At 51.5% G+C, this 17,245-nt stretch overlaps 1 protein-coding gene across 3 annotated transcripts in view; it reads right to left on the bottom strand.

The window, feature by feature from the left end:
* Positions 1-17,245, bottom strand: part of CACNA1I (calcium voltage-gated channel subunit alpha1 I) — a 118,718-nt gene that overhangs the window by 80,226 nt on the left and 21,247 nt on the right. The window contains exons 3-4 of one of the 3 annotated variants that reach the window (XM_082352714.1): positions 9,189-9,327; positions 7,465-7,598 (exon numbers count right to left, since the gene is read on the bottom strand). In XM_082352714.1, coding sequence (XP_082208840.1) covers positions 7,465-7,598; positions 9,189-9,327 — 273 coding nt within the window. Of the gene's footprint in view, positions 1-7,464; positions 7,599-9,188; positions 9,328-17,245 lie in introns of those variants that run through there. The other 2 variants (XM_082352713.1, XM_082352712.1) reach the window with 2 other exon arrangements.

Below are 17,245 nucleotides of genomic sequence, written 5' to 3'. Positions count from 1 at the left end.
ATTGGAAAGTTGGGGTCCTGCTCCCCAGTCAGGGACCAAGACAGCCTGAAATATGTCCAGCAGGTGAGGCCATGCACCTGTCCTTTGACAAATGGTGGGAGGTGCTGGGGAGACTCAGGGAGAATATGAGCCGCCTTCCAATTTGTGAAGGCTGTCATGAGTCTGTCGGGAGGCACCTGCCCATGCGCTCCAGGCCCCTCTGTGCGATCAGGCCCCTGCCCCCGTCTCTGGCTTCATCTCTCAGCACCCATCCATGCCCCAGATCCCTGGGCTCAGACAGACACCCTCCCCCACCCCCTGCCTGGTCAGCTCTTGCACACACCCCTGCCCCCCTGCCCCCCGCCCAGCCTCTCTTCCTCAGGAAGCCGTACACTAACCCTCCCCCTCCATCTAAATCAGGCCCCCAGTCCACATCCTCATGGCCCTTCTATACTTCTTTGCAACAACATTGGTCCCAATTTAGAAGTTATTTGGAACTTTATTATCTGTTTTATATCCATTTTCTAAATCGGGAGCTCCATGAAATCACAACAGCATCTGTCTTGTTCCTCTCGTGTCCCCGCTGCACAGCACCTGGTGTGTAGTAGGTGCTCAATAAATGCTGATTTTGTGAATGAATGGTCCCATCAGGTGGGAGCTACAGGAAGACAAATTTCAGCTTCGTGAAAGAACTTCCTAGCACATTAGGCTGTCCCAGTTTGCAATCGACTGCCTTGTGAGTTGCCCCCAGTGGCAGCACACAAGCAGGGGCCGAATGGATGTGGAGGTGAAGGCTCTGACCTCTAAGGAACCTTCCAGTACAGAGGTTCTGTCTCCTCCATCACTTGAAGAGGGAGCCAGTAATTTGGGGAAGAGGAGGAGCAGGAAGGAAGAAAACATCCTCGGGATGGCAGGCCGGTTACTCAGGAAACAGGACATTTATAGCTGCGAGCTTGGGTGGAACTGGGCGGGGGGTTGGGCTCTGGAGTCCAGGCTTGTGGCTTCCCATCCTGCCCTCTGCACCCACACCATCCCTAGGCACAAAGGACAGGAAGGACCCAGGACAGGGGTAGGTCTGGGTCACCAGAGTTCCCAGCATCCCACACGGGGCTGTTCATGACTCACAGAATGTCTTCATTGAACCCACCCCCTAAGCCAGGACTGGCTACGTAATTTGCGGGGCCCAGAGCTAAGTGAAAACGTAGGGCTGCTTGTTCAAAACGTATTAAGAATTTCAAAATGGTGAAAGCAGAGCATTAAATCAAGCATGGGGCCCTAGGGGACTCCATATGCACCCAGCCCTCCCTGACTCCCAGGAGGATGCTGGCCTGTGGACCCCACCCCCTCCCACCCCCACCTCAAGGACCAAGAGAAGACATCAAATGGTGACCTCGCCACAATGCTGAAGCCAGGCCAGCACCTCACTCTGCTCAGCTTAGATCTTCAGCGTCTTTATTTATAAATATGTGCAGACGGTGAGGGGGAAATCACTAAGCAATAGAGGAGACTCTTCAAGTCAAAAGGGCAGAGTGGGGTCACCTCCCTGGCGGTCCAATGGTTAAAAATCCATCTTCCAATGCAGGGGACGCAGGTTCGATTCCCGGTCCGGGAAGATCCCACATGCCACGGGGCAACTGAGCCCAAGCTCTAGAGCCCGCAAGCCACAATTACTGAGCCCACGCGTCGCAACTACTGAAGCCTGTGCGCTCTGGGGCCCGTGTGCCACAACTACTGAGCCCATGTGCTGCAACTACTGAAGCCCGTGTGCCTAGAGGCCGTGCTCCGTGACAAGAGAAGCCACCACAATGAGAAGCCCGCGCACCGCAACGCGGAGTAGCCCCTGCTCACTGCAACTAGAGAAAGCCTGAGCACAGCAAGGAAGACCCAGCACAGCCAAAATAAATAAATAAATAAACCATGCAGTACTGACTTTAAAAAAAAAAAATGACTTCCCTGAAACAGGAGCTAAGAAAAATTATCCTAAAACGTGGAAATACAGCAAAGGGAAGGCAGTATTTCTCACAATGTCTTTTGGAGCATTATTTAACAGACCTATCTAAGGATTATTTCATCATCTAGGGGAATATACCTTTGTCTGATTCACTCTTTACCGTTAATTAACAGTCTGGCTGCTGTGCAATTACATGTAAACTCGGAAATATTTGTAAGTGATTTCTGAGAGGGCAGACAGCAGAAGCAAGAAGAACTACAATCCTGCAGCCTGTGGAACAAAAACCACATTCACAGAAAGATAGACAAGATGAAAAGGCAGAGGGCTACGTACCAGATGAAGGAACAAGATAAAACCCCAGAAAAACAACTAAATGAAGTGGAGATAGGCAACCTTCCAGAAAAAGAATTCAGAATAATGACAGTGAAGATGATCCAGGACCTCGGAAAAAGAATGGGGGCAAAGATCGAGAAGATGCAAGAAATGTTTAACAAAGACCTAGAAGAATTAAAAAACAAACTAACAGAGATGAACAATACAATAACTGAAATGAAAACTACACTAGAAGGAATCAATAGCAGAATGACTGAGGCAGAAGAACAGATAAGTGACCTGGAAGACAGAATGGTGGAATTCACTGCTGCGGAACAGAATAAAGAAAAAAGAATGAAAAGAAATGAAGACAGCCTTAGAGACCTCTGGGACAACATTAAATGCAACAACGTTCGCATTATAGGGGTCCCAGAAGGAGAAGAGAGAGAGAAAGGACCAGAGAAAATATTTGAAGAGATTATAGTGGAAAACTTCCCTAACATGGGAAAGGAAATAGCCACCTAAGTCCAGGAAGCGCAGCGAGTCCCATACAGGATAAACCCAAGGAGAAACACACCAAGACACATAGTAATCAAATTGGCAAAAATTAAAGACAAAGTATTGAAAGCAGCAAGGGAAAAATGACAAATAACATACAAGGGAACTCCCATAAGGTTAACAGCTGATTTCTCAGCAGAAACTCTACAAGCCAGAAGGGAGTGGCATGATATACTTAAAGTGATGAAAGGGAAGAACCTACAGCCAAGATTACTCTACCTGGCAAGGATCTCATTCAGATTTGATGGAGAAATCAACAGCTTTACAGACAAGCAAAAGCTAAGAGAATTCAGCACCACCAAACCAGCTCTACAACAAATGCTAAAGGAACTTCTCTAAGTGGGAAACACAAGAGAAGAAAAGGACCTACAAAAACAAACCCAAAACAATTAAGAAAATGGTCATAGGAACATACATATCAATAATTACCTTAAACGTGAATGGATTAAATGCTCCAACCAAAAGACACAGGCTTGCTGAATGGATACAAAAACAAGACCCATATATATGCTGTCTACAAGAGACCCACTTCAGACCTAGGGACACATACAGACTGAAAGTGAGGGGATGGAAAAAGATATTCCATGCAAATGGAAATCAAAAGAAAGCTGGAGTAGCAATACTCATATCAGATAAAATAGACTTTAAAATAAAGAATGTTACAAGAGACAAGGAAGGACACTACATAATGATCAAGGGATCAATCCAAGAAGAAGATATAACAATTATAAATATATATGCACCCAACATAGGAGCACCTCAATATATAAGGCAACTGCTAACAGTTATAAAACAGGAAATCGACAGTAACACAATAATAGTGGGGGACCTTAACACCTCATTTAAACCAATGGACAGATCATCCAAAATGAAAATAAATAAGGAAACAGAAGCTTTAAATGACACAGTAGACCAGATAGACTTAATTGATATTTACGGGACATTCCATCCAAAAACAGCAGATTACACTTTCTTCTCAAGCCCGCACAAACATTCTCCAGGATAGGTCACATCTTGGGTCACAAATCAAGCCTCAGTAAATTTAAGAAAATTGAAATTATATCAAGCATCTTTTCTGACCACAACGCTATGAGATCAGAAATGAATTACAGGGAAAAAAACGTAAAAAACACAAACACATGGAGGCTAAACAATACGTTACTAAATAAGCAAGAGATCACTGAAGAAATCAAAGAGGAAATCAAAAAATACCTAGAGACAAATGACAATGAAAACACGAGGATCCAAAACCTATGGGATGCAGCAAAAGCAGTTCTAAGAGGGAGTTTTATAGCTATACAAGCCTACCTCAAGAAACAAGAAAAATCTTAAATAAACAATCTAACCTTACACCTAAAGGAACTAGAGAAAGAAGAACAAACAAAACCCAAAGTTAGCATAAGGAAAGAAATCATAAAGATCAGAGCAGAAATAAATGAAATAGAAACAAAGAAAGCAATAGCAAAGATCAATAAAACTAAAAGCTGGTTCTTTGAGAAGATAAACAAAATTGACAAACCATTAGCCAGACTCATCAAGAAAAAGAGGGAGAGGACTCAAATCAATAAAATCAGAAATGAAAAAGGAGAAGTTACAACAGACACCGCAGAAATACAAAGCATCCTAAGAGACTACTACAAGCAACTCTATGCCAATAAAATGGACAACCTGGAAGGAACAGACAAATTCTTAGAAAGGTATAACTTCCAAGACTGAACCAGGAAGAAATAGAAAATATGAACAGACCAACCACAAGTAATGAAATTGAAACTGTGATTAAAAATCTTCCAACAAACAGAAGTCCAGGACCAGATGGCTTCACAGGTGAATTCTATCAAACATGTAAGTGATTTCTGCCCAATATAAGAGATAACCCCAAAGGTTATGTTTTATGACCTTATAAGGCTGTTAACCAGCTTTGATTCTAACTGCCTCTTATCCCCACATTTTTTCTCCAGTGCCTGTCTTCCTAATTCTGCTGATTACCATCCTGCTTGTTCCCCATTAATGAGTTGAATAAATCTGATACATTTTCCTTCTAAGATTTGTGTGAGGGTAATTTTTTTTTTAACTTTTTGGAAATTACACTTTGACTTCAGGATCAGGAAAGGACTTTTAAGAAGGCTGATTTGGGGCTTCCCTGGTGGCGCGGTGGTTGAGAGTCTGCCTGCCAATGCAGGGGACACAGGTTCGAGCCCTGGTCTGGGAGGATCCCACATGCCGCGGAGCAACTAGGCCCGTGAGCCACAATTGCTGAACCTGCGCGTCTGGAGCCTGTGCTCCGCAACAAGAGAGGCTGCGATAACGAGAGGCCCGCGCACCGCGATGAAGAGTGGCCCCCGCTTGCCACAACTAGAGAAAGCCCTTGCACAGAAACGAAGACCCAACACAGCCATAAATAAATAAATAAATATTTAAAAAAAAAAAAAAAAAAAGGCTGATTTGTATCTACAAAGAGGTACGAGTGAATAATGCGTCCATAAAAATAAGCTGCTCTGAAAAATAAATTCAAGAGCCAGAAGCGATCCTGGGAATTAAAAAGACACAGAGGAGAGGAACGCTTCCATTAGGGGCGGTAAATAGAGAAAAGGACATCGTTAGTGATTCAGAAGGCCAAGTCAAGGAGTTCTCTCCAAGTACAGATGAAATCTGTGAGAGAAATGAGGAAAAATGCAGAGAATAGAGGAGGGAAATAACCACTTACTGGGAATTCCAGGAGAGAGCAGAGAAGAATGGGCAATCACCAAAGAAGATACAGAAGATTTTTTTTTGACTTGAAGGAATACATGAGTCTTGAGTTCCAAAAGGCCCCACAGGGAGCAGTTCTTCACTTACACCTGCCCTTGTGAAATCTCTGAATTCTGAAGGTGAGGAGAAAACCTACAAGCTTCTAGCAAGGAAAAAGCAGGCTGTCTCACAAGGAAAAAAGAACCAGATCTATAGTGGCCTCAGCTGCAATACTATGGTGTCGATTTGGCTGGTATCATGGGCAGGGTTCTGAGGGAGAAAAACTATGACTCTAGAACAGTACAGACAAAAACTGCCCTTCACCCACAAAGATCAAAGGAATACATGTTCAGACAGGCAAGACTGAAAAATGGCACTATCTAAACACCTTTTCTTTTTAAAAAAAATTACTTAAGGATGTCCTCCAGCCAAATCAAAATGAGAATGAGAATGAAGAATTTGACAAAGGGGTGACACAGCTCCCAGCATAGGGACCCCAGCATTAACTTCTAGTTTGGTCTAAATCATCGCTGATAATGTGGTTGTGAAACTGAATACAGCTCTTAGGGAAGGATACTCAGAAGAGCTGCCACATTTTAAAGAACACCAGTGAGCGAACCACTGCCCTTCAGGACTCATCTGTGGAATTCAGCATATACTTGGGGATACCAACTCCCCATCTCAGCCTTGTGCCTGGTCACCCTCCCTGCCCCTTCTCAAGGGCATCACACACGTATGCTGGCACGCACACATATGCAAATGTACATGCTCTCACAGATACTGACACGTGTATACACTCACACACACACACTCGTGGGCCTCCAGCCTTTTTGTCTCCCCCCCTCTCACCTCTGCCATATTGACCATTACTGGGCATGGTTAACACCTGCTCGTCCTTCAGCTCTTGTGTGTGTGTCACCTCCTCAGGCAAGTCCTCAAGCTCCCGAGCCCCCAGCCTGGCCCAGAAATGCTCTCAGAAAATCATAACACTTCCCCAGAGCTCTGGTCTCAGCGTGGGGCACGTTCACCCATGTGGCTGCTGGATGCCTCTTTCCAGACGGTAGTTGGGAAGGACAAGGCCTATGTCTGGATTTGCCATCCTCCACACCCCACATCGAGGACAGCGCTGACACTTAGTAGGATCTCAGTCAACCCCTGGCTGTGGGATGAATGTGTGAATGGGCCACCAGCCTGGTTTGACCCAGGAAAGCAAGGACAAGGCACAGAGCAGAGTCCAAAATGCTCCAAACAAGCTGAGTTGTCACCTGGCCTCTCTCTGACTGTAGCTTAAGTCTTGGCAGAAATAACCACAGTTTGGAGTCAGACAGTACTTGAGTCTGTGCTGGATCTCTGACTTGCCGAGTGATCTAGATGGATAATAATAATAATAATAGCTGGGATTTCCCTGGTGGTCCAGTGGTTAAGACTCCATGCTCCCAGTGCAGGGGGCCCAGGTTCGATCCCTGGTCAGGGAACTAGATCCCGCATGCCGCAACTAAAGATCCCACACGCGGCAACGGAGCTCCCGTGTGCACAGCCAAATAAACAAATAAATATTTTAAATAATAATAGCTAACATGTATTGGGTGTTCACTTTGATGTAGCTACTATTCGTTAAATTATCTCCATTTCACAGATGAGGAAACTGAGGCTTAGAGAGGTTAAGTGGCTTTCTCAAGATCATAGTTAGTATAAAACAGACCCAGTATCAGCTGACAGTGCAGGAAGACACATGATTTACCCGAATGGGGAGGTATGAATGTCTGTCTGTCCAGGCCACTCAGGGAAGGGACATAATTCCTTCCTTTTCAGGCGTCCAGGAAGGACCCAGACAATACCACACAGCTTCTTCAATATTACCAAGAAGCCCCAGGGATTATTCAAATTATGTCTGGCATGTACCAGAGGCTAGGACCTGTCTGATATGGTCTACCTACCCTGCCATGACAATGAAGAAATCCAGTCGGTTCCATGTGTCCCCAAGGTAGCACTTCTTGCCAAAAATGCCCAGGGCCACCATCTTGAGCACCATTTCCATGGCAAAGAAGACAAAGATGAAGTCATCAAAGACCTGCAGGGGCAGGAGGAAGGCAAGAAGCAAGGGACAGCATGAGGTTCTGGAGCAGGACCCAGGGTCAGAGCCACGGTGTGAGGTGGGAACATGGGCACGGACACGAGGGGCCAGGGAAAGACCTGGAAACTTCTTATCCTAGGCAGGGAGAGAACCTCAGAGATCCTTGTCCAATGGAGTCATTTCACAGATGAGGAGACTGAGGCCCAGAATGGGGAATGAGCTTGCCCAGGGTCATCCAGCCCACTCTATTTGTTCCCTAAAAGCAAGCATAATGACAAGGGACCCAGATGGGAGTGGGGCAAAGAGGGTCTTCCTGATAATCGCCATGCACTGGGCTAGATATTTGACCTCTTCAATTCTCACAATGACCCCATGAATGCTCCCATTTTACAGATGAGGAAACTGGAGCTCAGACTGTTTAAGCGACTTGCCACAGGTCACACAGCAGTGAATGGCAGACCAGAAATGACACTCAGGTCTATCTGACTCCAAAGCCTACATGGAAGGAGCTTTCTCAAGACAGGCCTGACACCCCCAGTGGGCACAGGTCTCGGTGCTGCCTTCTTCCACTCAGAAAGGAGGCCCCAAATATGTCCCTAGTCATGGGCTCAGGTGAGTGTGTATTTCCTGAGGATGGGGCCTGGGTGGAATTCCTCTTCCCAGGATCAATGAGGGCTACAGTCAATTCAACAAATGGGCGCTGAGCCCTTTCTGTGGGCAGCACATAGACTGGGTGTTGGGGACACAGAGGTGAGTGCTCGGTAAACTCACCACCTGGTAGGGAAGCCAGCCTAGTACCCACTGAGGCTAAGTGGTTCTAGCTCTACCCAGGGCCCTGGGGCTCACTGAGGAGCATGTTACCCACTTGGACCCCAGACCCACCCCAGAGATTCTAATTCTGCAGGTTTGGGATGGGTCAGGGGTCTGGATCTTTAACTAGTGCCCCAAGGGAACCTGAGGCCTTGGGCTGCTTGGGAACCACTGAGTCCTGTGGGAACACAGGAAGCAGAGGGCAATTCCTCCCAGGAGGAATCTGACTTTCTCAGGGGGACAGAATTGGATGTTTCCACATCTGTAAAATGGGTATAAACCTAACACCCTGCACTATGGGTGTACATGTGCCACAGGGACCAAACGTCAGGCCTCCATCTGGAACCTCGGTGAGATGAGAACAGGAGAGGTCCAGGAGGCCACCCCTAAAGGCATAGACAGAGTTATGGAGCTGGGCCTTTATTCCATGAGCACTGTGAGCAAAGGGCAGGCTTTCTGCAGGGAGTGTCCGGTCACCTGTGCTTTACTGGATGGGGGGTAGGGGTGGGGAGAACAGGAGGAAGCTGGTGGTGGGAGATAAAGGGGGTGTGGACTAGGGCAGAGACCTCGAGATAGAGAGGGTGGAAGGGAAACGGGTAAGACCAGCTGGGAGTGAGGAAGAAGAGGACAAGAGAGAGGGCAGGCCAGGTGGTGAAGATGTGGCTGGGCAGGGTGGGGCGGGGCATGGCAAGAATGGGCGGGGCATGGCAGGAGGGGCGGGGCATGGCAGGAGGGCGGGGCATGGCAGGAGGGGCGGGGCATGGCAGCCGGCCTCACCTGTAGGATCTGGCAGCGGTCTGACAGGCAGTCCACGTCGTCGCACGGCTGGTACATGCCGAGTGTCACGCAGTTCAGCAGGATCACCAGCATGCTGATACATTCAAACCACGTGCGCGCCAAGTCAAGGACGAAACAGCTGGGGGACCGCAGTGCGCCACCCACCACAAACACAGGGCCACCCCATTGCCCTCCAGGTGCCCCCCCCTGATGGGTCACTCCCCACATTTTCAAAGACCTTGGAGCCAGCCTACCCCTCTCACAACAGACAGGGCCACACGTGCCAAATCCACCAGGGAACCCAAACCCCACCAAGCCACCGCCTGCCAGGACGCCCCACCGCCTTGCCCCAGCCTGAGAGTTCCCCTCAGACCCAGAAAGGGAGAGGTCCCTAGAGGCCCAGCTGGCGGGCCATCTCCGGACTACCCCAGCCGCTCTGTCTCTGACCACCTGCCTCTGACTGTCTTTGCCTCCCTTCTCTGACCACCCTTCGTCTCCGCAACCCACGGCCCCTCCATCTCTGTCCGACCCCTGGAGCTGAAGCCTGCAGAGGGCCCGCCCAGCGTGGCTGAGATTGGCTGGACACCCTGCCCTTCTCTCCTCTCCTGTGGCTGCGTTACAACTCGTGACCAGACTCAGGCACGTCTGTGCCTAGGCCCTCCTCGGTCCCTGCACCAGGCGGGGCGGGGCTCAGCCTCCTCGGGCCTGTCCAGGCAGAAGGTCTCCTGCAGCCACCAGCCTTGGGCAGGGCCTCAGGGGCACTGCTTGGGCCCAGATGAGTGGGCCCCCCAGGCCAGGCCGCTCTCCTCACTAACACCCTCCTGCTTCCTGACTGGTTCCCGCCCAGTCTTAGAACACAGCCGACTGATGTTCAGCCCACCCCTCCCAGGCCACCTAGAGTCCTAGAACCAGGGGGGCCAGAGCTCGAAGGGACCTGAGGGCCTGGGTCATTCACAAGTTATCTTGCTGACATGCTCATGGTCTTTATCCACAACTACAACCGACATTCCAGGGGGACGGGGGGTTACATTCACAGCCCTGACAGGGACAGGCACCTAGGAGGAGTTCAGTAAATGTCTGTTGTGATTAAGTAAATCTCTCTAGGCACTGCCCACTCTGACACCCAAGGATTCTTGAGGGTCCTCAAATGAAAGCCCTGGCCCCTCAATTTCAAAGCCCTTGCCCTGAGCTCAGATGTAGCTATGGAGGCCAGACCCTTAGCCAGACCCCATCCAGCGCAGGGGGCGGGGAGTACCTCTTGCCTGATGGAAGACTGACCTGGTTTCCTTGGCAACGAACTCCTTCCCATCCCCGGCCCTTGCTCAACTTGGGATGCTGCCTTCCCTCCCGCCTTCCCCTCAGACCCTCCTCGCCCCAGCCCTGCTCCTTCCTGCCTCCCCAAACCTCTGTCACTCTCCTGCCACAGCCTGTAATTAACTTCAGTCGCTGCCAGGGCCCCCTTCTAGCCTGAGCATCGCTCCAGCAGCAGCTTCATCATTAATTAAGTTTTTTGAAGTTCAAACGTTCTAATTACCAGCGAACGTCCCCCACCCCCTTGCCTTTCCCCCCTGCCTGTTGTGCTCGCTCTCCTTCCAGCCACCTCTTCTGCTCCCTCTGCCCTTCCCGCCGGTTTCATGTTCAAAGTGCACTTGGCAGGTGTCTCCCAGGAGCCTGGCACTCCCACTTCTTCCTCACCAAGGCCCTGAGCAGTGGAGGTCAGCAGGCCCATTTTACAGATGAGGAAAACTGAGGCTTAGAGAAACAAGGGGCCTCTCCTAGGTCACAAAGCTGGAAAGCACCGGTGCTGAGATTCACACCAGGCCTGCTCTCCTCTGTAACGCAGGGCCCATCTCTGCCTGTGTCTTCACCACCCCCCCCCCGAGGCCTCAGCCCATCCTCAGCGTCTCTCACCTGGACCCTGCACAGCCTCCCCGATAGCCTCCAGCTCTGGTCTCTGCCCCTCCAGTCTGCCCTGTACACAATCCCCAGGCACTTGCTGTGTGGCCAACACTATCCGAGCTCTTTGCAAGTGTTATCTCATTTAATCCTCCAGCACTGTTATAAGCCCCATTTACAAGTGAGGAAACTGAGTCACAAAAGGGAACACAATTTGCCCAAGGACCCCAGCTGGGAAAAGGCAGAGCTGGGATACAAAACCAGAGCCTGCTTTTCTTGCCCCCAAGCTGTTTCATCACTGCCAGATTAATCTGGCTGAAACACAACTCTGATGATACCTCTCCCCTGTTCAAAAACCTTCCATGGCTCCCCATCACCTCCCCTGGCCTGACACTCAAGGCCTCCTACATTCTGACCTCACTGAACTCTTCTGGCCTTACCTCCCACCAGCCTTTGCATGCATTGAACTTCTTGCTGTCCCCAAGCATACGCTTTGCATGTATTTTCTTCTACCATCTTTACTAGGCAAACTCCTACTCATCCTTCAGGAGACAGCCCAGGTCATTTGTCACCTCTTCTTGAAGCTTCCCTTGAAGCACCTTCCCCCACTCACATAGTGGTGGCTCAGCATCCTCTCCGGAAGTGCTCCCCACCCACCTGGTCTACCTCATATCACAGTCATGAACTTGGCAGTAATCATGACTACTGCATGCCAAGCCCCTAGGGGTATGGCCCTAACGCTCATCACAGCCCACTGGGGGCAGGTGGAGAAACGGTCTGGAGAGCTGGAGTGACCTGTCCAAGGTCACACAGTCCGTGAGTGGGTCTGACTTAGTGGTGCGGGAGCCGCCGCCACGGGGGTGCCCCTGTGGCTCATCCCTCGAAGGGGCAGATGGAACGGCTTTCACCTCTAGATTGCTCAGCTTCAGACACTCAGAGATGGACAGTCTCAGCCCTGCCCCGAGGCGCTGGGGGAAATCCCAGATGGCACAGCCTGGGCCCTTTCCAGGAGCCCATGAGACTCAGAAGTCAGGCCAGAGCTGGCATCGCTGCCCGTGGTTCCTGACACGCTCCCCACTGGCTTGGGGATCAAAGGCACCAGCCCTCCTTGAAGTTAAACCAGACCACATGGTGCGGGATCGGAGAACGTCAGAGGGAGTAAAGGTCGCGGGTTGAGCAACTTGGTGGCCTGGCCCAACGCCCAATGTTGCCATCATTAGTCACAAGCACTGAGGAGCTCCGAAAGCCATCAGGCAAAGCTCCCGGGTTCTGGGACAATGTGAGGGAGGACAGAGGCCCAGAGAGGGTGGTAAGGGATTTCTGGGGAACAGGGCAGGCAGGGGTCTGAGTGCCAGCTCCACGAGGTCAGGGGCTTGTAAACAGCCCTGTGTTACCTCCCACAGAGAGGCTCAGGGCCCCCGTCTGGCACCTGAGGCTCTGCAGTTAGGACCCTGCCCCCTTACCCACTTCATCGCCCAGACTTGCATCCCTCTCTGTGTGACCTTTGTCACAGAACAACCCCAGGTCCTCAGAGAGCCCCTGATCCCATCCCCCACTGCACAGAGGGGACACAGGGGCAGAGAGCATCCCAGCAACACGGCGAGCCTGGATCAGAAGTGACCCTCTGACGAGAGACTCCCCGCCCACAGGGGTCTGTGACCCACGGCTGGATTCCAAACCCTACCAAAACCCCACATGTCCCCAAACGTCCAGGCTCTGCGTGTGTAGCAGCTACTAGGCACAGGTCACCACCCCACCTCCCAGCTCCACTCCTGCCCCCATCTCAGCCCCACCTCCTGCCAGCCCCGCCTTAGGAGCCGGCCCATCTCCCCGCACCCCCTGCTCTGCTCCCCTGCTCTGCTCTCAGTGCCTATGGCCCTCAGAACTGGGGCCTCAGAGCCCAGCAGTGAATTAATGCGCACCTACTGAGCGCCTGCTGTGTGCCCGGCACCAGGTTAACAACAGCGATAATGGTAACAATGGCAAACACATCTCAAGTGTTCTTGAGTGTTTGTCTGCCAAGGAGCTTTCTAATCAAACAGCATGTATTATCTCATTTAAACCTTACATGCCAGTCCAGGCCCTACTCCCGGGGCTCCAGAACACAGAGCCCGCGTAGCCATGGACTGAGGACCGGGGTCTGTCATCTGTGTGCAACAGGGGAAGCCCCGGTCCTTGTCAACCTCTTCTATAACAGGGTCCAGAGTTTCCCATTCTTTGGCTTTGGGGGGAAAAAAAAGCCACCTCACCAGCAAAGGACTGAAAATCCCAGGCTGCTGTTATGTGCTGATTACTTAACATGACCTTGAGTAAGAATAAGAGATTCCATCACAAACCCTTTAGACAATGGCTGTCTTCCAAGCGCTGAACATTCGCTCACAGCCTTTAAATACAATCAATCAATTCAGGCCTGGCAGCGTGAAGAGTCGCCCTGCAACTTCAGCCAACTCCCCCCAGCTGGCAGGTACTATTGTTATCCCCATTTTACAGATAAGGAAACTGAGGCACCAGTGCTGGCTCCAGGGCTCCAGCCACAGCCACCCAGGGTCACATGGCTGGTATGTGGCAAGGGCAGGATTTGAACCTGCTTCTGTTGACTACAAAACCCCTGTTCTCGGCCACATGCTCTCTGGCCCCAGGCACAGGGCCTGGACTGGCATGGGCTCTGTGGAATATTTGCTTTTCCCTTCTCGCCCACATTGGCTCCTCCCGATTGGGCCTGGGTCAGCAGTGCGGGGTCAAGAAGGGGGATAGTCCACCCCCGCCGTGGCTGGGAAGGAAGGACCTGTGTGCAGGAGATGGCAGGAGGGGAAGCCAGTGAGGAGAGGGTGCTGGCCTCAAGGCCCCCAGTAAGAGCCGAGCTAGATCAGTACCATCTCCACCCCATGCCTGGCTGCTGTCTTAAGAAGGCCGGGGTGTGACCTGGGAGGACAGGGTCACCAGGGGAGCCACAATGCCAGGGGCCCCCTCAAACCTGCCACTTCCCAAAGAGCAGAAATGACCAGCTGGGCAGTGTCCAAAGCCCCAGCAGGCCCCTCAGGGCAGCCTCCCTCTCCAGGAGCCAGAGCCAAGGCCTGCACAGTTACCATGGCAACCACCGCCCTCCATCCTGTAGGCCCAGCTGACAGTCATGGTTTCTGTAATTTGGGGGGCTCTGGGAAGGTGGGCAGGGGGTGGGAGTGCTGGGTTTGGCTGGGGCAGCCAAGTTTGTTTTAATTTTTGTCAAATCTGAAATCAGATCCATTTCCCAGGGTGCACCTCAGTTGTCTAAATAAATCAAGTGGAGGAAGGGGGCTGGGAGCTGCATCTTCCTGGACCAGGGAGGCAGGGAAAGTGGGCCAGCCCCTATACAGGGTCCCTCCCATATACGTCCCCAGGGAGTCCAAGGATGGGCACGCAGGCCTCGGCCCTTCATAGACCAGGGCCTGAGGTTCCAGATCCCTGTTCTTGGGCCAGCTCTTTGATCCTCCGAGGCCAGGTGCACAAGCATCCATGGAGCACCTGCTGTATACCTGGCCTGTGCATCAGTGTACTGAGATGAACCAGGCTCACTCCTGCCCGGGAGATGTCCAGAGTGCTTCCGTGTTCCAGGACCCGCCGTGGTGTGAGGCCACGTCGTAAAAGTGGTTACCATTTTGAATGTCAGCTATGCTCCAGGTCCTGGGCTTTAAAGAGGATATCCATTCGCTCATTCATTCATTCATTCGACTTATCTTTATGAGCAGCAACCACTCTGGAAAGCTGCTTGGAAGCATTTATTAAAACAAACATAAGCCTGTGTTAAGATCCAGCTGTGCCACTCCTCGGTCCATACCCCAGAGAAATGCCCAAATAAGTCCACAAAAAGGCACGTGCGATTCCTAACAGCCCCAACCTGGGAACAACCCAAGTGTCCATCAACAGGAGAATGAGTCGGGCAGGAGATTTCAGCTGGGGATGATTTTGGCCCCCAGTGGACATGTGGCCATGTCTGGAGACATGTTTGGTTGTCACAACTGGGGTTTGAAGGGTGCTCTTGGCACCCGGTGGGTGGAGACCAGGGACACTGCTCAAAACCCTACAATGCACAGGGCGGCCCCACTGCAAAGAATTATCCAGCCCAAAATGTCAACTGTGCCGAGGCTGAGAAACTCTGTGGTACATCCTTTCGATGGAATACTACCCAGTGATGAAAAAGAACAAACTACTGCAGCAGCACGGATGGAGCTGCCGGGCATAACGCTGGCAACAGGAGCCAGATGCGAAAGAGCAGAGAGTGTCCGAATCCAATTACACGAAGTGAAAACCCAGGCAAAGCAAACCAATAGGGAAGGAGGTCAGAACGGCGGTAACTCTGGGGGAGAGTCCATCGCAGGTGGGGGTGAGGGAGCTTGCGGGGCTGGAGATGTTCTTCTTGGCCTGACTGGGGTCACAGGAGTGTGTGTATATGGAAAAATGCCTTGAGCTGGACATTAAGATTTGTGAGCTCTACTGCAAGCACACTTTATCCCAATAAAAAGTGTAACAGGGCTTCCCTGGTGGCGCAGTGGTTAGGAATCTGCCTGCCAATGCAGGGGACACGGGTTCGAGCCCTGGTCCGGGAGGATCCCGCATGCCGCGGAGCAACTAGGCCTGTGTGACACAGCTACTGAGCCTGCGCTCTGGAGCCCGCGAGCCACAACTACTGAGTCCGCGTGCCACAACTACTGAAGCCCGCGCACCTGGAGCCTGTGCTCCACAGTGCGTGGGGGCCGCCACGGTGAGAAGCCCGTGCACCACAACAAAGAGGGGCCCCCGCTCACTGCAACTAGGGAGAGCCCATGCGCGGCAATGTGGAACCCAACGCAACCAAAAATAAATTAAATAAATTAATTTTAAAAAAAAAAGTGTAACAAAAAAATGATAAAGAATCACAGCTATAAGGAAAAATAAAATGCAACAATTAAAAAAACACAAGCACCCGCTGGGGCACCAGCTGTGATGGACCCCTAGGGCACCTTCACCACAACCCTGCAAGAGAAGGGTGCCATCCTTGTTTCACAGACTTGCCCAAGGCCACAACAAGGGACAGAACCAGATTTGAACCTCACACCATTCCATCTTTCTTTGTTTAAAGATTTGTTCTGTCCAAACCCACGGCAGCCTTGGGAGACAGGCATGGCAGACATCATCACACCCACTTAACAGATATGAAAATGAAGGTCCAGAGACTGCAGGACTTGCCCAAGGTGTCACAGTTGTTGAGCTGAGACAGAAAATTGTTCCACAAAGTGAAGAGACCCGCTGGGCAGATGGTCCTAGGCCTCTCTCCACTTACATGCCTCTAGCAACAGGGAGCTCCCCACATGACACACGGCCCTGCCCAGGCTGATTGGTTCTGGTTATAAGCTATGGAGCCTCAGTGGGCTGAGATCCCTTAGAAGGAGCGAGCTCTCCCTTCCTTGTCCCTGCCCCCCAGCCCACTTCTTAGAGCCCCTGTAATTTGACAACTCATTGAATTTGGCCAGTCTCTGATTCCCAGATGCCCAGCAGGCCTCCGTGCCCAGTGCAGACAGCTGGAGTGGGGGAGGCAATGGTGAGGGAACTGGGGCCGTCAGCTTGGAAGAAAACCCGGGGCGGATGGTCCACAGGAAAGAAGCTCCAGCCAAGTACACTCTCCAGACGTCACACCTCAGCCATCGCTGAAGAGAAGGGCAGGGAAGGCCCCTGGGGGACCAGGGTCTCCCTGTCTGTGAGCTGCCCCAGCCTCAGGAGCCCATCCACAAAGAAGGTGCACCGCAGGGGGCCTCCTGGAGTCCTAGGCAGTGGGTGTGGATACTTCCCCTGGGCCCTCCCAGCACCTTGGACGTCCCCCTGACGACGGTGTGGTCTGTCCTGGCCTCCCGCCCCCAACCAGGCTGTGCTCTCCAAGGGCAGAGCATATCCGACCCTCTCTGTGCCCAGAGGCCCACCTGGAGCGGCAGCTCAGGGGTATCTGCAGCCTCAGGGGGGAGTGAGGTCCCCGTCACCTGGAGGCATCAAGGAGGCTAAGGAGGGACTTCTACACCAGAGGGATCTGCAGCCTCCCTCCCCACCCTGAACTCCCCCTCCTCTCCTTTTTACCATCCATCACTCACTATTCATATATTCAGCCCCTCTTCACTGAGGGTCCCCTCTGTCTGGCCCACATTGGCTCCGGGAAC

This window comes from Balaenoptera borealis (genome assembly GCF_965194805.1).
Source record: "Balaenoptera borealis genome assembly, chromosome: 13".
Taxonomy (NCBI): Eukaryota; Metazoa; Chordata; class Mammalia; order Artiodactyla; family Balaenopteridae; genus Balaenoptera; species Balaenoptera borealis.
This window is presented reverse-complemented; position numbering and strand designations above follow the sequence as displayed.